This window comes from Eulemur rufifrons, chromosome 24 (assembly GCF_041146395.1).
Source record: "Eulemur rufifrons isolate Redbay chromosome 24, OSU_ERuf_1, whole genome shotgun sequence".
In the NCBI taxonomy this organism is placed as follows: Eukaryota; Metazoa; Chordata; class Mammalia; order Primates; family Lemuridae; genus Eulemur; species Eulemur rufifrons.
In genome coordinates, this window is record NC_091006.1 from 13,881,880 (window position 1) to 13,904,328 (window position 22,449).

The 22,449-nt window shown below is 54.2% G+C and overlaps 1 protein-coding gene across 1 annotated transcript; it reads right to left on the reverse strand.

The window, feature by feature from the left end:
• Nucleotides 1-2,257: 2,257 nt before the first annotated feature.
• SYT3 (synaptotagmin 3) lies at nucleotides 2,258-17,508 on the reverse strand. Its single transcript, XM_069457477.1, has 11 exons — nucleotides 17,435-17,508; nucleotides 16,672-17,051; nucleotides 14,940-15,105; nucleotides 11,354-11,876; nucleotides 9,601-9,988; nucleotides 9,080-9,298; nucleotides 6,930-7,050; nucleotides 5,835-6,006; nucleotides 5,625-5,757; nucleotides 3,138-3,206; nucleotides 2,258-2,747 (listed from the first exon to the last, which is right to left on the reverse strand). Exons 3-10 carry the CDS (start codon nucleotides 15,088-15,090, stop codon nucleotides 3,141-3,143), a joined length of 1,773 nt encoding a protein of 590 aa, XP_069313578.1. The 5' UTR covers nucleotides 15,091-15,105; nucleotides 16,672-17,051; nucleotides 17,435-17,508; the 3' UTR covers nucleotides 2,258-2,747; nucleotides 3,138-3,140.
• Between the last annotated feature and the right edge of the window lie 4,941 nt (nucleotides 17,509-22,449).

The window sequence follows — 22,449 nt, forward strand, 5'->3', positions numbered from 1 at the left end:
GATCATCCTGGAATTAGAGTGGTCCCTAAATCCAAGGACAGGTGTCCTGAAAAGAGAAAGGCAGAGGCAGATCTGAGACACAGAGACACACAGTAGAGAAGGTGACGGAGCAGGGATTGGAGTGATGTATCTCCAAGCCAAGGAATGCCAACTGCCGGCAGCTCCCAGGAGCTAGGAGAGAGGCATAGAATGGATTTTCCCTCAGAGCCTCAGAAGAAACCAACCCTGCCAATACCTTCACTACAGACTTCTGGCTTCCAGAACTGTGAGGGAATACATTTCTGTGTTTTCAGCCAGTTTGCAGCCCTAGCAAACCAATACAGCTGTTGTACCAATTTTCATGGTGTGGGAAGTTTTTGAAATTGGTGTGTGCAGGAATGCAGGTGTGAATTAATGCAAACGGCAGAAGTAGTGGTCACCTACTACTTTGAGGGACTGTCCCCATGCCCACTGCCATGTGATTGTTGCAACTGTCAATCAAGGGGCCCTTATGTTCTCCACTAAAGAGTGTTTTGGCTCCGAGGAGTTGAATTCACCATTCCAGCCAAAAGGGATGAGGTCCCGGGGGCCTCTGGGCCAATCCCGGGCAACATGGGCAGGGGAGGAGTCAGCGATGGCAGGGGGCGGGCCGACAGCTTGCCAGCCCAACTGAACGCAACGATTGGCCTGACATGGCCATCCGAGGCTTGTGCAGGACCAATTGGAATCCTTTTCCTGAATGATACGGAGGCTGAGGGAGAGGGATCCTCATTTTGTTTAATCTGAAGTTACCTGCTCTGAAGGCGATTACAAATCCCATTAATTTCTTGCAATTGCGGCAGATCCTGTTAATTTCCTCCCCAACAATCGTTCCCCTCCCTCTACTTCCTCATAAACAAAGCCTGCACCCCACAATGTGGACTAGAGATGACAGACGCTCATTGTCCCAGACTGATTTGTAACTTGGGGTGGCCACAGAACCCGGTTGTGGCAAGAGAGAAATAAGGGGACTTCTGGGGAGACCCCTGTCCACAATGCTTGCTTTAGATGTCACCGTGTGAGAACATGATGCGTGGTGCTGCTTGAGACAGTTTGTACTCAGGAGGGGAAGGAAAACCGATCTTAGAGATGCCAACCTGTTGAGCAGCCGAACTAACCCTGGGACTGTTTTTGAAAGATTTGTTATATGAACACAAGAAATCTCTATCGTTTAAGCTCTTTCAATTGGGAGTTGTTTTGCAGCTGAAGGCATCATTACAGACACAGCATTAGAAGCTTGCAGCTCTGATTTTTACCACTTCGTTACTATTTCATCACCACAGCAAAGACCCACCTGAGAATGAAGTCAATGAAGACAAAAGCAGAAATGAAAGCATCTTTTTTTTTTTTTTTTGAGACAGAGTCTCACTCTGTTGCCCAGGCTAGAGTGAGTGCCGTGGCGTCAGCCTAGCTCACAGCAACCTCAAACTCCTGAGCTCAAGGGATCCTCCTGTCTCAGCCTCCCGAGTAGCTGGGACTACAGGCATGCGTCACCAAGCCCGGCTAATTTTTTTTTTCTATATATATTTTTTAGCTGTCCATATAATTTCTTTCTATTTTTAGTAGAGGTGGGGTCTCGCTCTTTGCTCAGGCTGGTCTCGAACTCCTGAGCTCAAACGATCCGCCCACCTCGGCCTCCCAGAGTGCTAGGATTACAGGCGTGAGCCACCGCGCCCGGCCTGAAAGCATCTTTTGAACACCTGGATCTAAAGTCCCTCTGTGTTCTCAGGGTCTCCCAGGGTCTTTCAATTCTGTTTGTGGCTTTGAGTTGCATTTTGTGTCCTATAAACACAGTGGTTCTGGATATAATGTAATCTTTAGAAACTGAGGCTTAACGAGATTAAGTTGCCCAGGCCAGGCGTGGTGGCTCACGCCTGTAATCCTAGCACTCTGGGAGGACGGGGTAGGAGGATCGCTTGAGCTCAGGAGTTCAAGACCAGCCTGAGCTAGAGCGAAACCCCGTCTCTACAAAAAGTAGAAAAATGAGCTGGGCGTGGTGGCACACGCCTGTAGTCCCAGCTACTCAGGAGGCTGAGGCAGGTGGATTATTTGAGCCCAGGAGTTTGAGGCTGCAGTGAGCTATGATGATGCCACTGCACTCTAGCCAGGGCGACAGAGTGAGATTTAAAAAAAAAAAAAAAAAAGTTGCCCAGCCAGTGAAAGAAACACATTTGTCTGAATGCAGAGCCGGCATGTTCCAATCGAGCTTCCCAGTGTCAGAGAGGACAGGAGCCCCAGCTGGGGTGAGACCCACAGAGAGCGTTTATTCTGGCGTTGACAGCAGCAGCAGTGGGGGGTCGGCCAGACTCGGGGTGTGGTGAACAGAAGGGGGGACACAGGTGTGTGTGTCTGAGGGGACACAGAGGATTGGCCCGTTGACATTCACAGAGATAACGAGGGTCAGGACACCAAGTCTCGGACAAACAGCAAAGAGAGACAGACAGAGGGCTTGGGGGTGGGGGTCCCCCAGACATGCACGGCCCCTCGCCTCGAGGGGGAGCCCCAGGGAAGAGGAGACATAGTGGAGGCTGAGTGCCCCCCACCCTGAAACAGGGAGCTAGGCCCGCCTGCCTCCCACCCTCTCTCCTCTGGGGGTAGGAAGGGCAGGCCCCGGGCTGCCCCGCACCAGCAGCTCGGACGTTATGGCTTCGAGGAGGTGAATTCACGGTCCGGGCAGGAAAGGATGGGGTCCTGAGGGGACCTGGTCCGATCCCGGGCCTAGGCCAGACCTGTAGGATGGGGCAGGGGAGGAGGGGTCAGCAATGGCAGAGAGCAGGGCCATGACCTGCTGTAGCAGCATAACAACCCCGGGACCCAGGAATCTTGGACCGCAGCCCCCTCCTCCTCCAGACCCAGGAGTCCAGGCCCCCAGCCCCTCCTCCCCAGACCCAGGGGTCCAGGCCCCCAGCCCCTCCTCCCCGGACCCAGGGGTCCAGGCCCCCAGCCCCCTCCTCCCCGGACCCAGGGGTCCAGGCCCCCAGCCCCTCCTCCCCAGACCCAGGGGTCCAGGCCCCCAGCCCTCCTCCCCAGACCCAGGGGTCCCGGCCCCCAGCCCCCTCCTCCCTCAGACCCAGGAGTCCAGGCCCCCAGCCCCCTCCCCTTTGCTCTGGGTTCCTTACCCCTCACTCTGAGTTCTCTTTCTCTGATAGTCCTTTGCTGCCTTTTGTGAAGCTGGTCAAAGTCTTTTCCTGAAGGGGAAAATCCAGAAGGTTCAGGAATTGTGGGCAGAGGCAAAACAACTGCTAATAACCAAGAGGACGTCAGTCCTGTGTCATTATTTACAATGCTCACTCGGCTCCAAAGTGATGGGGCAAATGGTATTACAATTCCATTCTACAGATGGGGAAACTGAGGCACAAGAAAGCAAAGTTGCTGCAAATGTGAGGAGAGATGAGGTGGCAGGGCTGAGTGGGGCGGACCCTGCATGGCCTCAGAGGGGCAGACACTCTGTCCTGGGGGGCACTGGGAAGGCTGTGAGCAAGGGAGGGACCAGGGCAGCTTGGATGCAGAAGGACCCTCTGGGGCCAAGCGTCACACTATGCGCTGAAATTCACGGGCAGGGCCAGGATTCCGCCCAGGTTCTCTCTGCGTCTCCAGCACTGCCCAGCATGGGCGGTGGCTCGCTAGAAAGTCCTGGAGAAGTTTGTAGAGTGAATGACTGAATGAAGTAGGAGCAGAGCGAATGACGGAAGGAGGGAGTGGCCTCCATCCTGTCCACCTAAGTAGAGTCACAGTCTTCTCAAATCTCAAATGTGAGCTCTGTGCCCAGCTCTTAAAGTCCTCGTCACACTGGAACAGCGTCCAAAGCAGGGCTAGACTTGGGTGAGGTGAAATTTTCACTGTTACTAAATTTAAGGATGTGCCCCAAACTCATCAATCAAGATAAAGAATATTTTAATGTAATATTTTTTAAAAATAAAAATTAATACAAATAAAATCTATGATGAACAAAATACCAAATTTTAAATAAAGGCCAGCCTCATGCCATTTCAAACTGCCAGGGACTTCCAGGCCAAAGGAAAAAGATGTGCCCCTATTTACATGTTTTTATGTATTTTTTAATGGTTAAAATTTTTTCCAGAATGTTAAATAGTTGAAAAATACTGAAAAAATGAAGAGTAAGTATATTTGAAAATCAGAACATTAATCTTTTATTTATATCCTAAACAGAATTTAGTATAATTTTACTTTCTTGGCTTTTAATGAAAGCAAATTCATCACTAGTATTTTCTAAATCTACTTCTTTGTGCTTCTTGTTTTCTATTGAGAGAATGACCATGTTTGATGATTTCTCTTTCTTTTTAATTGATGAATGTTTGTGACAAATTTATTCGCAATATCCCCAAACTGGAAACAATCCAAATGTCCATTAACAGAATAGATTGACATTGTGATATGTTTACGTAATAGAGAACTATTCAGTGATTTCAAAAGCAATGTACTGATGATAACAAATGCAACTGATGATTTCTCTTCACCAAGTAATGATCTTAAATCTTTAAACAGTTATGATCACGCCACCAGAGAGACCCCATGTGTTCTGCCCCACCCCTTCTTCCCCCTGCCTCCTGGCTTTTTTAAAAAAATTTTGAGACAGAGTCTCGCTCTGTTGCCAGGCCTAGAGTGCTGTGGCATCATCGTAGCTCACTGCAACCTCAAACTCCTGGGCTTAAGCGATCCTCCTGCCTCAGCCTCCCAAGTAGCTGGGACTACAGGCATGCACCACCACGCCCGGCTAAGTTTTACTATTTTTAGTAGAGGTCTCACTCTTGCTGAGGCTGGTCTTGAACTCCTGACCTCAAGCGATCCTCCTGCCTCGGCCTCCCAGAGTGCTAGGATGACAGGCGTGAGCCACCACACCCAGTCCCTGCCTCCTGGTTTTCCCCGTGCTGTGCCCTCCCCCTGCAGCCTTCTTCAAACCTTCACCTAAGCCCACTCCTTCGCAACCTCCAGATCCCTGCTCAAATGTCACCTCCTCAGAGAGGCCCTCCCTGACGCCATAATCTAAAAAGCAACCCCCAACCCCCCACGCAGATTCCCTCTACCTCTCAGACTTCCAAACCTTTTGGACCACAACCCATAGGGAGAAACAAATTGACATTATGATCTTTACAATGGGAGCTGCCTTATGAAATTTTCTGTTCTATTTTATTTTATTATTTTCTTGTTCATTTATTAAAAATTGCTGATGCCCATCCAGTACACGAAAATCAACTAATTTTCACAGCCTGTTCTAAAAAAAAAACAACAAACAAAAACAAACCCAAACCCAAAACCCCTCGCTCCATCTTACCACCCAGTTTCCTCCCTTTATTTCGGGCTTGGCAGCGGGTAATCACGACAGTAGCTGACCATTTAGTGCACATTTAACTCACGGAATCTCACATTTATCTTAACCGTGGATGCTATCAACACCCTCATTTCTCAGCTGAGGACAACAAGGCACAGGTTAAGTAACTTGCTCGGAGTCACACAGCTGAAGTGGGCAGAGCAGGGATTCGAACCTAGGCCGTCCGACCCGCGGCCCAGACACGATGCGTTGCACGAATGAAAGGCGGAGAGGGGAGCAGGTGAATGGCGGGGCAGCAGTGCTGGGGCCTACTCACCTCCACCAGCTGATGCCAGTGCTCCACGGGCTTGCGCGGGTTGGCCAGCATCTCGGCCCAGTGCTCGCGGCCGTGGGGGTCGGCGGCGTCGGGGCCCACGCGGCACACGCCGATCACCTCGTTGTGTCCGATGCTGGGGGTTGGGGGTGGTGAGCACCGGGGGGCAGCCGGGCCGCACCCGCATCCCCCCGCCCGGGCCGCGCCCCTCACCAGTCGTAGTCAACCACGGCGATGCTGAGCCCCACGTTCTCCACGCTCTCTGGGGCCACGTCGAACACCAGCGCCTCGTTGTACGTGGGGTTCAGCGTGTTCTTCTTGATGGAGGTTTTCCGCTTCTTCAGACGCCGCCCCTCGCTGATCAGAGAGGCCTTCACGTAGGGGTCTGAGGGCAGAAATAAAGTACTGAACAGCGACTCCCTCAGACCCAGGGGTCCCGGCCCCCAGCCCCTCCTCCCTCAGACCCAGGGGTCCCGGCCCCCAGCCCCTCCTCCCTCAGACCCAGGGGTCCAGGTCCCCAACCCCTCCTCCCTCAGACCCAGGGGTCCAGGCCCCCAGCCCCCTCCTCCCTCAGACCCAGGGGTCCCGGCCCCCAGCCCCTCCTCCCTCAGACCCAGGGGTCCAGGTCCCCAACCCCTCCTCCCTCAGACCCAGGGGTCCCGGCCCCCAGCCCCTCCTCCCTCAGACCCAGGGGTCCCGGCCCCCAGCCCCTCCTCCCTCAGACCCAGGGGTCCAGGTCCCCAACCCCTCCTCCCTCAGACCCAGGGGTTCCGGCCCCCAGCCCCTCCTCCCTCAGACCCAGGGGTCCAGACCCCCAGCCCCCTCCTCCCTCAGACCCAGGGGTCCAGACCCCCAGCCCCCTCCTCCCTCAGACCCAGGGGTCCGGGCTCCCAGCCCCTCCTCCCTCAGACCCAGGGGTCCGGGCCCCCAGCCCCTCCTCCCTCAGACCCAGGGGTCCAGACCCCCAGCCCCTCCTCCCTCAGACCCAGGGGTCTGGGCCCCCAGCCCCTCCTCCCTCAGACCCAGGGGTCCGGGCCCCCAGCCCCTCCTCCCTCAGACCCAGGGGTCCAGACCCCCAGCCCCTCCCTCCCCAGACCCAGGGGTCCGGGCCCCCAGCCCCTCCTCCCTCAGACCCAGGGGTCCAGGCCCCCAGCCCCCTCCTCCCTCAGACCCAGGGATCTGGATTCCCAGCCCCCTGGTCCCTCAGACCCAGGGGTCCAGGCCCCCAGCGCCCTCCTCCCTCAGACCCAGGGTCCAGGCCCCCAGCACCCTGGTCCCTCAGACCCCACTGCCAACCCAGGCCCTCACCCGAGAAGCCGGTGAGGTCCATCGCTTTGAGGTTAGAGGCTTTGATGATGGTCACGGTGAGGCGCCCGGCCGTGGGGAGGTAGCAGAGTGAGAAATTGAGTTCCCCAAGATCTGCCTTTTCCTGCAGTTGGGAAAGGGGTTCAGGGATATCTCGCCTCAGTGTCTACCCATCTCTTGCTGATTTTCTCTCCCTTCCCGAGCCTCCAGCTCTCCTCCCTGACATCCAGGGCTCAGGTTTCCGATCCACTTAACAATCTGACTCCGGGCCAAGGCCTGGTGACTCCCCTGGCCACAGCTGCCCACGACCGACCGTCAAAGCCTATTTTGTTCTGCAGGGAAGATTGGAAGAGGCATGAGTGAGGGGAGAGAGAGAGGGAGGGAGAGAGAACACGGTGGAAACAGACAGAGACAGAGGCCAAAACACTGAGATATGCAGTGGGCAAGACAGACCCCCAGAGTTCTTAAGGAAGAGTGACAGAGACCCGGGGTGGGGGACAGAGACCCAGAGAGAGGGAGGACAGAGACCCAGAGGCCCCGGGGCGGGGTGGGGGGAGACAGAGACCCAGAGAGATGGGGACAGAGACCCAGAGAGATGGGGACAGAGATCAGAGAGATGGGAGGACACAGACTTGGGGGTGAGTAAAAGACCCAGAGAGGGTGACAGACCCAGAACGAGAGTGCAGGGGCACAGACAGAGGGGGACAAAGACTGAGAAGGAACACACGAGGAGTCAGCCTGAGAGAGCAGGGGATACACCAAGACCCAGAATGAGGTTTCCAGGGAGACGGATCCCGCCCGACACACACAGATAGATTTGGAGCCGTGACCTCTCCTGCCCAGCCCTGTGGCCTCCAACCAGGTCCTTGGACACCCCGCTCACTCCCCTCAGGCCTTCGCCCAGGCTGTTCCCTCCCCATCTCCAGGCTCCTCCTTGGCCTTCAGATCTGGGCTTCCTGTCACCTCATCCCCCAAGCTCCTCCATGCCCTGAGCAGATGCCCCTCCAGTTTCCCCTGACACCAACTGTGTGACAGCCTAGACCTGGAGCTCCTGAGGACTGTCTGGGATCCGTAGGTCCTGATCCTGAAAACACAGTGTTTGAAGGAAGGAATGAATGAATGAGGAAGGCCACAAGTGATGAAGATGGGGAGAGAAAATGAGAAGAGACAGGCACAAGAAGGAGGCCAAGATGGACGTAGGGAGAGGGTCTTCGCGTGGGGCTGCCACGGCTGGCGGTGACCAGGAGCAGGGCTTGGAAGGACAGACAGGGGCCCTGGGTGCAGGGATCCTAGAACTAGGCACTTAGATCGCAGAGGCTGGACTTGGGGGTGGCCACCAGGCGGGCAGGGCTTGGCCCCTCCTCATGTAAGGACAGCCTCTCCCACACGGTCCCCCGACATTGGCAGAGAACTGGAATGCTGGGTAAGCCACAGGCTGGAGCTGGGGGTCTGAGGTTTGGGGGTGGAAGGGCTCAGGACACCCAGCAAGGACCTAGGAGTGGGGCTGGGGGAGGGACAGAGCATACAGAAGAGGGAGGTGCCAGAGGGCAGGGTCGTCAGGAATGAGGAAGTGGGTATTGGGGGGTCAGCGCTGTGGGCCCTACAATCTGGATGCCGGCAGAATTGTGGGGTGTCAGGATATTGGGGGTCCCAATGTCTGAGGCCTGAGAGATCACACCACCAGGATTCAGGGGGGCCATGGAGAAGCAGAGGGTCAGAATGTGACAGAACTGGAGTTCAGAGATGGGAGAGGGACCGGGGCTTCTGGAAGTCCAGACACTGGAGTCGGGAGGTTAGACAGAGAAGGAAGCTGGAAAAACAAAAGCCCAGGAACTCTGGGGTCGGGAAGTCGAAGGGTCAGAAATCTGGGGTCAGAGGGTAGAAGTCATCAGATGGCAAGGGGGTGAGAAGTTGGGATATCTGGGATCCAGGCGCAATGCTAACATTTGACGCACTTGGAGAGGGCAACGGTGCCTGTCATATCATTCTCTATTCAATAGTCCCCAGCACAACACAGTTTACAAGAAAATCTGGGGACAAGAAGTCAGGAGGTTGGGAAGTCTCAGAGAAAGGAGACTGCAAACCGAGGGGTCTCGGGCCATCAGGGAGGGGGCAGTCGGGGGAGAGGTGGGCGGGAGGCAGGGACCACTGACCGAGCCGCCCTCCACGATGTCCCTCCAGAGTGGGCGGTCGGGGGGCTGCTCCGCCAGCTCCAGGAGGTTGTCCAGCACCACCTGGCCGATGAGGTCATGCCGTGAGAAGCGGTCAAAGTCATAGACACTGAAGTGCAGTTTGCGCTGGGCCAGCTCTGCCAGGGGCACCGAGAACTGAAATGTCTCGTTGAAGACAGGGTTCAGGGTCTTCCTGTGCACCTGGCAGGAGAGGGTGAGAGAGGGAGACCGACACCATGCCCATCAGCCCCTACTCCCAGGACCCAGGAGTCCCAGCCCCCAGCCCTTCCTCCCCCAGACTCAGGGGACCCCAGCTCTTTCATACCCTGGAGTCACAGCCCTGGGCCCCTCCTCCGTGTCACCTCAAGTGTCTGAGATTCCAGCCCCTCCTCCCTCACACCCAGGGGTCTGGGTCCCCAGCTCCTCCTCCCTTAGACCTGGGAGTCCAGGCCCCCCAGCTCCCTTCTCTGTGGGACCCTGATGTCCAGCCTGCCGACCCAGACCTTGGTCTGAAACTTTTTCTTGCGGTCTGGCAGCAGGTAGATCTTGACGTAGGGGTCTGAGAAGCCATTGGAGTCCTTGGCGGGGAGGTCCAAGGCCTGCAGGATCCGCACCACCAGCTGGTCGGAGCCATAGAGGTACCGCAGGGCAAAGCTGATGCGGCCACAGGGCGCCCCTGCACCCGCCTCTCCGGAGCCTGGGGCCCCGCCTCCCCGCCGGCCACCGGGTCCAGTCCCCTGGTACAGCTCCGGCTTAATCTGCCCGATGAGTTTGGCTTTTTCCTCACCGCCCGGCAGGGGTAAGGGTAGGGCAGGTGGCCGCTCCTCACTGCTTGGGTCCGGTTGGGAGGTCAGAGTCTGCTGGGTGAGGGGCCGGGGCAGGGCTGGGTACCTGCAGGAGGTGGGGGAGGTCAAGGTGGGGTCAGTGCTCCCATCTTTGATTGCATCCAAAGACCGGGGAGATGCCTCCCTGCTTTCTCCTCAACCCCTCCAGCCACAAATCCCCTGCTTTGCTCACTGTGTTACCTTGAGCAAGCCACTTGTGCTTTCTGAGCCTCAGTTTCCCCATTTGTATCGGGGGGGAGGTCATCTCCATTTCTAAGCTAGACCCATGGATGTACCAGCTTCCAGAAGCCTCCTCTGGACCTCAAGCTGCTGACCCAGAATAACTTCTCCGTGAACCTCTGGGCCCTACACAGCCCAAGCTTCTTCCAACCCTCTTCTGCCCTTCTCTGAATCTCCCGACCCTCTCTCCTTTCTCTCCCCACTGCCCCACCTCAGGCCTTGTCCTCTCCTGCCTGGACTCTTGGCCTCCAGTCTTTCCCGCCACTGCCCCAGAGGGTCCTTCTACACCCAGAGGTGATCCTGCCCCTCCCCTGCTCACAGGCCTCCCATGGCTCCCCAGTACCCCCTGGACAAAGTCCCACCCCTCAGCCTGATGCTGAGGGCCTCACATGGTCTGGTATCTGCACCCACATCACCCAAGTTTTCTTTTTTCAAACTTGTTCTCATGCCTTGGTGACCACTGGCTGTTCCCACAGGGCACTATGATCTTCCCCTCTCGCCTTTGCACAGGGTGCTCCCTCCGCTAGGGATGCCCAGGTCACACTCGTGCCTCTATGCCTGGCTAACTCTTCCTCACTCTGCAGGTCTCAGCCGAGACACCTCCACCTCCAGGGAGCCCCCAGCCTGCTCACAGACTAGAATTGGGGCCTCCTGGGGAGCCCCCAACCCGCCCGATGCAGCCTCCCTAGCCTGGCTGCATTGGGACAGCCAAGCTGGGGCCACCTCCCCTGGCCTGTGAGTGACATGAGGGCAGAGTCCGGTGTTTTCCCGTTATCCAGCTCAGGCCTGGCTCATACTCACAATGTTCAGTATACATGTGCAGAATGAGGAAAATGAATGAATGAACGCCAGGTCCCACTACTAATCCTGGCTTGCAGTGAAAGGGATGAATAGCCTTGTGCCTTAGGACCTTAGGGATTTGAGTGTCCAACCGCCATTCTCCTCCACTTTCCTGACCCTGGAGTCCTGCCCCCAGCTTCCTCCTTACTCTAGATCCAAGAATCCAGGCCTCCAGTTCCCTCCTTTGGGTCTAAGTAGTCTGGGGCCCCCGCCTCCTCTTTCCCCAGGATCCAGAAGTCAATACCCCAATCCTCCTCCAAACCCTAGAACTCAGGCAAGCCATAGATGGGAAAAAGACACAGAGGAAGAGCAGAACTTCAGAGTGGACCCTCAGCCCAGCAGCCTCTCTCACCTGGTGGCGGGTGCCAGGCTTGTGACCTGCTGATGCGACTGGGCACTGGGCAAGCCCCCACCACTGGGGGGCAGCAGGAGCAGCCCAGAGCCTGCCCCGGCCTCAGAGGGCAGCTCAGGGGACGTCTGGCTCGGTTTGACCCCAGTGGCTACTGCAGCTGCGGCCTCTGGATACAAGTCCATGTCCAAGTAGGAGGGTTCGGGGGTGTCAGAGCCGCCCAGGCTGCCTGGCTCCAGCAGCTCGGCAAAGGGTGGATGGTGGGCGGTGTGGGCATGGTGGTGTGGGCCGCCCAGAAGAGGATGGCCACCCAGGCCAGCCCCCAGGTGGTGCCCGCCGCCGCCTACCAGGCCTGCTAGCCCGACCCCAGGGCCTAGGTCTTTGCGCAGGGGGCCACCGCCCACTGCCGAGCCTCCCTTGTCCCGCCAGGGCACCCAGCACAACTTCCAGGACACGAAGAGGGAGACACCCAGAAGGACAATGCCACAGAATGTCACGATGACCGACAGCAGGCTCACGGAGATGTCTGGAGAGAGTGAGGACAGAGGTAGGGGTCAGGCTGAGGTCAGAGCATCCTCCCTCTACTGTCCCCAAAGAGCTAACATTTAGTATTTGCCATGCATTGTCCTAAGTACTCTACATGCATTACTTAATCTACACACTGCACGCTCTGCAAGGTATTTCTATATACCCATTTTAAAGATGCGGGAACTGAGACACAGAGAGGTTGAGTGATTTGTATAAGGTTTCACAGGTCATAAATGACAGATCTGAGATTTCAATCCAGCAGTCTGTCTCCAGATTTTATTTTCTTAATTGCTACCCCATGCTGCCTATCTATAAGAGGACACAACCTCTGAGGTAGGACCAAGGTCCTCAAAAATGCTCAGAGATGATCAAGGAAGAGTGGATGCTGCACAGCACAGGCAGGTCAGCATTCAAATCACAGCTTGCTGTGTGGCCTTGGGAACACATCTTAACCACTCTGAACCTTACATTCCCCATTTGCCAAATAGGAACAATCAATCTTGCCCCTTAACATGATTTGAAGATACCATGTGAGTTTGGCAACACAATTATCCCTGTTTTCCATGCAAAAAAATGCTGAAGTCAACAGACACAGTTACCTGCCCAAAGTCCCACAGCTGAAGTCAGGATTTGAGCCTAGGAAGAAGCCTGGCTCCAAAGCCCATGGTCTTTACCATGACGCTATCACACCTCAAAACTTCCCAATTAATGGTAGTTCAAACATGAATTTTTATTAGAATAATAAATCCTGTTGTTGCCACCACCCAGTGCATCCAACAACACGACCACCATAGCTAACACATTCTGAATCCCAAATATGTGCTGATATGCCTTAGAGAAAGCCAAGTACAGCCCAGTTCTTACAACCAAAGGTTTCTGGTTCATTCAGTAATTGGTACCAGGAGTGGGGTTTTTCAGCACTCACCTTCAAGGAAAGGAGAAATTTTTTTTGGAACTGACTCCTGGGTGTCAGAAAAGTAGAAGACAGGGGAAATCTCTGCTCTATACAGACAGTGGATTATGGTGGGGAAGCAGGTAGCTAAGCCATTGCTATGGCAATGACAGCTGAATGGAATGGCTGTGCCTTGTCACATTAGGGGACACACAGCAGGAAAGGGATGCCTTCTGGCCCTGGGCTGCCCAGTGAAGCTACAGCAATGCATGACATTAATCCTTATGACACTGTGTAATCTATGGATGACTTATCCTATTTTATAGGTGAGAAAACTGAAACTGTGCGAGAGAGAAAGTGACCCTGCAGGGTCATGTATGAGGCACTGGCAAAAGTACCCTGAGTTTCCTACTGCCCCCTCCTCAGGGTGTTTCTTTTTATGTGACCGACACCTGCTGAGAGTTCTGGAGGTGTGTTAGAAGGCAGAGGTAAGGACTTTACCAGCTCCCTGAACATGGGAGGAATTGAGAAAAGGGGGTTGCTTGGGAGAAAAATTAGACATATGCTGTCCCCCACTGCCAGCGTGACTCATACCCTGTCCAGGTCAAAACATCAATCCTCCAGCGTAGACTGGGGAGAGGTCTGGGCTTGAAGAGGTGTTATAGTTGAGCAGCAAAAGGTTCACCTTGTCCAAAGGAAGGTCTGGTCCTTGATCACCTCCTGGGAGGGAACCTCTAAGCCCTTAGAATGTTCTGCCTGATAAGGGTGTTTTTGTTTACCTGGGGCCTTGGACCATGCTGGATAGTCGATGCTAAAACTAACATTGTGATTTATGCTGGCGGCCTTCGGCATCAGCTCGATTTCCAGAGGGGCTGGAGACTACAGTCAGCTACCTGGGCAATCAGCCCTGTCTACGCGACTCACCCCCCAATAAAAACCTCGGACACCAAGGCTCAGGTGAGCTTCCTAGGTTGGCAATCCCCTGTTCGTGCTGTCACACATCATTGCTGGGAAAATCAAGCACTGTCCGTGTAACTCCACTGGGAGACGACAACTGAAAGCGTGTGCCTGGTCTCTCCTGGACTCTGCCCCATGTGCCTCTTTCCTGTGCTGATTTTAGCCTGGCTCCTGTAATAAACCGTAACCACGGTCCACAGCTTTGCTGAGCTCTGGGAGTCCTTCTAGCAAATCACTGAACCTCAGAGTGGTCTTGGGGACGCTCAAACTACAGTTCTGTTGTAGACTATCCAGTGTCAAACTCTGGTTCTGCTACCTACAGGCTGTGAGACTCTGAGCCAGCGACTGCAGCTCTCTGGGCCTCATCCCTCATCATTGTCGCCTGGACATCCTGCACACAAGATGGCGTGCCCTGCCCCGGCGCTCAGCAAGGGTGACTGTTGTAATGTCTGAGCACACGCTTCCTCCAGTTCGTGTTTCCTCAGCTGGGCAAGGGCACGCATGATATTTCCCAGTTTTCAGAACCCTGCTGCTTCCCAGCTCTACGACCTTGGAAAGTCACTTCACCCTTCTAAGCCTCAGTTTCCCCTGTTGAAAATGCGGATTATATGTACCACAAAGGGGCACTGTGAATAGTCAATGAAACATGCAAAGGACCTCATATACCTCTGCAACACAGTTGGTATCCAATAAATAAATCCCAACATTCACTGAATGACCGCCATGTGTCCAATGTTGCTCTAAGCACTTCACACGTGTTATATCATCGGAGTCTCTCATCTGCCCTAAGGTAGTCAGTCACTTTTACTAGCCCCATTTTCCAGATGAGGAAACTGAAGCACAGAAGTCCCTTACCTAAAGCAATCCAGTGAATAAGTGGGGGAGGTGGAATTTGAACCCAAACAAACCAGACAGTCTGACTCAAGAGCCTGAGCTTTTAACCGTTATGCAAGATGCACGAAGATACGTGAAGGGGATATTTGGTGGTGGTAGTTGGGGGAGGCCCACAGGGCAAAACTCAAAAGGTCAGGGGTCAAGTGGACTACACAGCTCCTTCTCTTTAAATCAGAGGTTTGGGGGAGGGGAGAAGCAGTAAGCAGGATGGAGGCAAGACTCTAAGAGGGACTGGCCCCACAGGGAATAGAAAGCTGCTCTGAATCTCCTGGCTATAGTGCGGGCAGGGGGCTGGCCAAGACAGCTAGGGGTGCTGACCTGCATCTGGACCCCGGGGATAGCCTCGGATTCGCAGGTCATTGAACTCCTGGCATCTGTCATTGGTGTCAGCATCTCGGACCCGTGCACAGAGGTCCGAGACTAGGATGAGTGCCCGCCGGCAGAGGTCATCCTCATAGTCTCCTGACATGGTGGCCGTCCAGTCCTGTGTGTGGGAGGGGTGGGGCAAGGGTGCAGATGGGGAACAGAATGGGGGAGCAGGGCAGGCAGGGTGCGGAGATAAGGGCAGAAGGAGAAAGAGAGCGAAGGAAGGATGGGCAAAGGGAACAGAGATTGGGGGAGATGGATTAGGGACAGAGATTAAAGGAAGAAGGACAATGGGACAAGTAGAGAGGGAGGGATGGACAAAGAAAAAGAAATTAGGAGCAGACAGACAAGAGGACAGAAATTAGGGGTGGACAGGCAAGAAGACAGTAAGAGGGGCTGGACAAACCAAGGGGACAGAGATGGTGTGAAGGGACAAGAGGACAGAAAATAGGGACAAATGGACAAGGAGGAAGAGACTGGGAAGGCCAGTCAAGGGGCCAAGAGGCAGGACGCACAAATAAGGGGACAGACAGAGGACACAAAGATCAGGGGTGCACAGGTGAAGGGACAGAAGTTAGGGATGGACTGACAGGGTGATAGCCATTCATCACTTATTCATTCATCCAGCAAATATTCATTGAGTGCCAACTACACACTAGGCACAGTGCTGGCTGCTGCAGTTTCAGCAGAAAACAAAGTACTGGAGCTCCCCGACTTCCTGGTGTCACAATCCAATGAGGGGAGACAAAGAGTAAACAAGTAAACAAAGACACATAAACAAGACACTCTCAGACTGGGAGAAGCACTCTACCAGACATAGCTGGCGGATGTGCCACAAAGGAACTGGGAGGGGGGTGGTCAGGGAGGGCTGTCCGAGACCTGAAGGATGAGGTGGAGCCAGCCACGGGCAGTGGGCAGTGGGGCTAGGGTGGGGAAAAGCATTTTAGGCAGCGGGAACAGGATAAGCAGGGCCTCAGAGTGGGAAAGCACTGGGAGGGTCAGATGGGGTAGACACGGGGAGGAGCAGGAGGGAGGATGGAGGCAGGCAGAGAGGGAAGAGGTGGATATGTGCGGTGGTAGCTGGGGTGGGATGGAGAGGCAGAGATGGGGACCACGTTGGGGGAGGGAGAGGTGTGGGGAGCAGAGAAAGATAGAGAGAAGGGCAAACTTGGGCCCAGAAGAGAGAAAGAGGTGAACAGGCAGACAGATGGAAAGTCCAGGATTGGGACTTGGGATAGATAAGTGATCAAGTACGAGCTGGTGTGTAATTCATGGGGGCTAAAGAGATGGGGGGACAGCGGGGCAGTGAAGAGGGGCAGAGATGCCTTCAGGAGAGAAGCAGTGGGACGGGAGGCTGGATGGGGTGCAGAAATAAAGAAAGCAGCAGAGAGATAATGCCTGGAGATCACAGACAGACAAAAGGAGAGAGAAGGGCTGGGCAGACAGACGTGGGTCCAGAAGGGAAGCCTGGATGGGGGACATAAATGAGACGGGGCCAGGAGAGAGAGGTGGATGTGGAGAGAGAGGGAATTAGTGACACATGGCTTGGAGCCAGGCATCAAGATGGGTTGAAAGGAGGATGCAAGGGAAATGAGGAACAGACAGAACAGGGTTCACAGATGGACAGGTGTCGTGGGGGTGCTGCAGAAGGCCAAGACTCCGCGACAGGCATGGTCAGACTCACCTGCGCTTACCCCTGCTGTGTCCTGGGTGGCAGCCGAGGCGGCGGCGGGCGGCAGCCCATGGGGGTTGGTAGAGCGGACAAGGGGCTGCGGACCGGTCCCCACGCGCTGGGTGGTGAGAGGAAGTGTCTGATCTGGAGGCCGAGGTCAGGAGGAAAGGCTGAGCCTAAGCCTCACATCTTGCCCTATTCGGGCCAGCTGCCAGACCCCAGGCGACCCCCCACGGGGTCCAGCCACCCCCTCCCACCTCTGGAGCCCCAGCTCCCCGTTAAGAGCTTAGAGACTACAATTCCCGGCAGACCTCGCGCTCGCGCTGCTGCTACTTTATAGACTCGGCGCCGCAGTGGCTGCTGGGAATTGAAGTCCTTAATGCCTCCCCGGGCTGCAGAGGGGATGGGAATTTTTTTGGGAGGGTGGGGGGGTTAAGATGCCGGGGTCCCAAGACTCTGCAGGGGAAGGGAACGATGTCCAGAACCCCGAAAGGCCGCGAAGTCCTAAGTCTTTAGAGGTCATGGAATTGGTAAACGATCTCCATGCACTGGGGATCGGTGGGCGAAGGGTGGGATACACCCAGGTGTTTCAAGACCCCCTTCCAGGGCCACGTGCCCCTCCCTCGGGTGGCCAGCGAGCGCTGCAGCACTCCCACTCCCTGGCCCAGGGTCCTCGCGCCACCGCACCTACCCCCTCCCCCACGCGCCGGGGCAGTCCCCTGGGATCAGGCTGGGGCGGGGGCTGTGGCAGGGGGAAGGGGAGGAGCGGACTCACCCGGAGCCGCCACCGCCGCCGCCGCAGCCCCGCGCGCCAGCCGCGGTGCCGGCTTGGCTCCTCCCGCGGCCCCTGTCGCAGGTCTGCGGCTCCTCCCCCCGCACCCCTTCCCTCCTCCCCTCGGAACCCGCGGCCGGAAAGCCAAAATCGCGCGGCCTCAGCGAGGAAGGAGGAAGATTTCCCCGGACCGGGGCTTCAGAGACCCAGTGCGCTTCCACATCTGGGATCCAGAGATCTGGGATCATGACGTGCTCCTCGCCCAGGGTCCGGAGAGCCCGGTCCTCCGCCCCTCTTCTCTCGGACGTGGAAGTCCGGGACCCCAGCCCTCTCTTCCCCAGGACGCAGGACTTCGGGTCCTCCCACCCAAGCAGCTCTGAGGGCTGGTGGTGGGAGGGTAGGTCGAGACTCGGAGTCCGAGGTACAGATTGACAGCTCGCAGAGGTACAAGCAGGGACCTGGTTTGAATCCTGCCTGGACCAGCTCCTGCCTGTATGATCTTATGCTTCTTGCTCTGAGCCCCAGTTTCCTCATCAGCAAATATAGAAAATAAACTTATTTCCTAAGGGACTCACAGTTTGGAAAACCAATCAGTATAGACCAAGCACTGGCACCAAGTAGGTGCTTATTGAATATTTCTTAAAAGCAGCAAGTAATAGTCTCTGGTATATTAATAGCAGTTAATGATAATTGCCACTTACTATAAGTAGCAATGTGATAAGTAAATCCTTTGAAAGCATTTTTTATCTAATCTTCACTTTGGCCCTATGAGATGGCTGCAATTATGTTATTCCCATTTCACAGAAGAGACAGCCAAGGCCTATGGAGGTTAAATCCCTTGGGTAAGGTCTAGATCTACATAGCCAAAGCTGCAGTCCAGAGAGGTGGCTTGCAGGCTCCCCAGTCGCGCTCTTCACTGACCCTCAACCAGGGACACCCAAATAAATATAGTTTCTTTTTTCTTTCTTTTCTTTCTTTTTTTTTTTTGAGACAGAGTCTCACTCTGTTGCCCGGGCTAGAGTGAGTGCCGTGGCGTCAGCCTAGCTCACAGCAACCTCAAACTCCTGGACTCAAGTAATCCTCCTGCCTCAGCCTCCCGAGTAGCTGAGACTACAGGCATGTGCCACCATGCCCGGCTAATTTTTTCTATATATTTTTAGCTGTCCAGATGATTTCTTTCTATTTTTAGTAGAGACGGGGTCTCACTCTTGCTCAGGCTGGTCTCGAACTCCTGAGCTCAAACAATCCACCTGCCTCGGCCTCCCAGAGTGCTAGGATTACAGGCGTGAGCCACCGTGCCCGGCCAATAAATATAGTTTCTAAGTAAAAAAATCAACTTGCTTCTTCTGCAAACACAACTTTAAAACAAGTCTCCCAGGCTCTCCCTCTAACTAGATTACCCCCACCCACCCATTACTGCCTGTGTGTCCATTTTGCACTCATTATCATACCACAGAATCCCTCAGAATTCTGGGTGTCCCAACCTCATGGCTTCTTGCATTTTTCCAGATGGGTCTGCATTTGCACCCAGGGAAGCTTGTGTGGGTGCACACCTAATGGTATATGCAGGTCCCAATCGATGCCCATTCTCGCAGCCAGACCCCTGCACCCAGCCGGGCCTGCCCAGAGTCCCAGGCAGCCCTGTTCCACAGGGAGAGACATACAGTGAGGCACACACTCAGAGATGTGTACACATATGGGCTCGCCAGACTGCTACGACACGTTTCCAAAGAGATGCTCAGATTCTGAGGCTGCTCGGGTGCTGTGAGGCAGCTGCAGTGCATTGGGTGTCTGTGTGACTTTGGGGGCAGCACACCAGGGTTCAACTCCCAGCACTCACCCTGCGACCTTGGATGGGTTACTTTTATGCCCCATGCCTCAGTTTCCCTCTGTGTAAGCGAGGATAGTAATAATTTTTTTAAAAAAATCAGGTTCTATCTCATTGAGTTATTTTGAAGATTAAATTCACAGGAGGCGGTTAGGAAAAATGGTTCATTTTTAGTGTTGTCATAACTAAAAATTACGTGCATTTGCTAATTAAACGTTAACTTCACTTGACGAGTGAGGAAATTGAGGCTCAGCGAGGGGAAGTTCTCTGCCCAAGGCCACCCATCTGAAGCATCAGAATCGAGACTGAAAACCAGGTGGGTCTGAATCTAGAGCTCTTGCTTTTATCCACTACATTTGCATCTAGGATGTTTGGGGACCTTGCATGACATCACTGCCAAGAGTGCAGGATAATGTAAAGAGACAGGGAGCTAGGAGACAGAGATAGAGTCCTCCACATTCATTCAACTTCATTCATGCAGTCATTTGATAAATACTTTCTGAGCACCTACAGTGTGCTGTGCATTTTCTAGGCACCAGGAATTCAGCTGGGAACAAAACTGACAAAAATGCCAGCCTTAGGAGTGTCCATGGTCTAGTGGAAGAGACAGATAATCAACTAACTGCACATACTGTGATCTTCACCCTAGGATCAACGCTCTGAAGGAAAAGTCCAGGGCACTGTGTGTTTGAGAACAAGCTCAGGGCTTTCTTCCCTGAGTAAGTGGCCTTTGAGCTGAGCTCAGAAGGGTGAGTCCAAATAAGCCAGGTGAAGATGGGGGAGAGGAGAGGAAATGCTCCAGGGGAGAAGGAACAGCCCTTGTAGCACCTGGGGGCAAGAGGGAGTTTGGCACATTGAGGTCTGCTGAGCGTGCAAGCTCCACAGGGGTAGCACTTTGTTTTGTTCATTGCTGTGTCCTGGCTGCCTGACACAGTGCCTGGCACGTTTTAGGCATTCAATAAATATTGGTTGGTTGAATGAATGAGTGAACAAATAGATGGATAAATGGAGGAATGTGTGGATATAGGGATGCATGGATGGATGGTTGGATGGTTGGATGGATGCTGGAGGGTTAGATGGAGGGATGGACGGATGAGTGGATGGATAGGTGAATAGTTGGATGAAGGATGGGTGGATGAATGAATGAGTGAGCGAATCAATGAGTTTTCACAAATACCTACAGAGTCACCCGCAAATGTGCCTGGAAATAGATGCAGACACACACCCAGAGAAGTGTATACATGCGTGTAAACACAGATTCACTTGCTCTCCTGGTGCTCCTCTGGAGAGAGCAAACACTGAGCGGAGAGCTAGGCCATGCTGGCCAGGAGCTGTGTGGACGGGGAGGCGGGAAGGCAAACCCTCCGACCAGGGCTACAGCACCACTGTGGCCCTGACATTATTTCCGGAATTGGAGGAAAATGCTGTTTAAGAGATGTGTGTCCCAGGCTGGGTGCCAGGCTAGGAAGTGGGACGGGGATGGCCTGGAGAGATGGAGTGAGTGACAGAGAAAGGCATGTAGGGATTTATGAGACAGAGAGACAGGCAAAGAGATAGAGAAACAGAAACAGAGACAGAGAGATGGGGAAGTAGAGTGATGGAGACAGAGAGAGAGAGAGAGAGAGGCAGAGGAGAGACAGAGACACCCAAAGACAGAGCTCCAGAAGAGGCAGCCAAAGCTAGATGCAGAGACAGAGAACTGGGACAGGAAAAACCTTCAGCTGTGCCTTGTCCTCTGTGTCTGGCTCAGACTTAGGGGGTTTGCTGTATGTCACTTCATTCAAACACCAGTGACCCTTGAAGGTAGCACTGAGGAGGGCAAGAGATGAGGAAATCGAGGCTCACTCGATATACTTGCTCAATGTTGCACAGTTTGGGAGCAGCATTCAGTGCTGGTCTATTTTACTGCAGAGCCCATGTTCTCTTTTTCACCCCATGTTGCCTCACGAGGACCAGGAGGGACATGGCAGATGGGGTGAGGGACTGCTGAATGCGGCTCACAGAAATAGAGGGAAATAGTCAATTGTTTATTCATTCAACTCACATCTTCTGAACTTCCCAGAGATCTGGCCCTGTGTAGGGTGATGCTGGAGAGCTAGAGATGAGTCAGGGGAAAAGTTCCTGAGCAAGACAGATGGGGGACAGTGTTCAGAGGCCCAGAAAGGGAGCAGATAAAGAACATGCAGGGGGAAGAGACGGAAAACACAACTGGTAGGAGAAGTCAGAGAAGGCTTCCTGGAGGAGGGGGCATTTGAGCTTCTTATTAAATGATGAGGGCATTTGGGAATGGGGAGAGGGGAGGTTGGAAGAGCATTCCAGGCAGAAGGCACAATGTGCAGAAAGAGTGGAGACAGAAATGAGGTGGGGTGTGTGGGAAGGATTAATTAAATAAAATAATTAATAAATGGTGGCTGGAGAATGTTTGAAGGGGTGAGGTGGGAGAGGAAGATAGGAGTAGATCATGCAGATCTTGAATGCCCAGCTGAGAGGCTGAAAGGTTGTCCAAAGGCACTAGGGAGCCATGTGAGGGCTGTGAGCAGGGGAGGGGCAAGTCAGCTCTGGATACAGATATACCCTTCTGCAGCCCAGCCTGCAGGGAAAGGAATGAGGAGAAAAGACTGGAGGATGGAAGGACAAGAAGGAGGTTGGGGCAAGGGTCCTGGAAGGCGATGCCAAGGTCTGAGTGGCTGCCAGGGCTGTGGGAAGGAGAGGAGAGGAAGCAGCAGAGAGGTGAGAGGCAGAAGGGATTGAGCTTCGGAGTGATGGGCTGTGAGGGCTTGGGGTGCCTGTGCTCATGGCAATCAGAGGTGTCCCCCATTCTACAGAGATGGAATTGGCAACCGGAAATGGAGAAGGACAGCTCGATGGGCGAGAAAGAGATACGAAGACGCAGGGAGTCAGGGCTACAGAAGAACTAACTGAGAGAGATGATTTAAGTCTGAACTGTTTTAATTGCTAATGACAGATACTCAAATTGAATTTACCTAAGCATGAGAGGAAATTTATTGGGTGGGTAAGGGCTACAGGCACAGCTGCATGTCACCCCCTGACCAGGGCCCTTGCCCACTGCTCAAGAGGGAGCCAATACACTGAGACAGCCGGGGTTACAGTTGAGAAAGAGTTTAATATCAATTCATTTTTACCTGTGAGCAACAAACAAAAATAATAAAAAATAAAAAAAATCACAGGG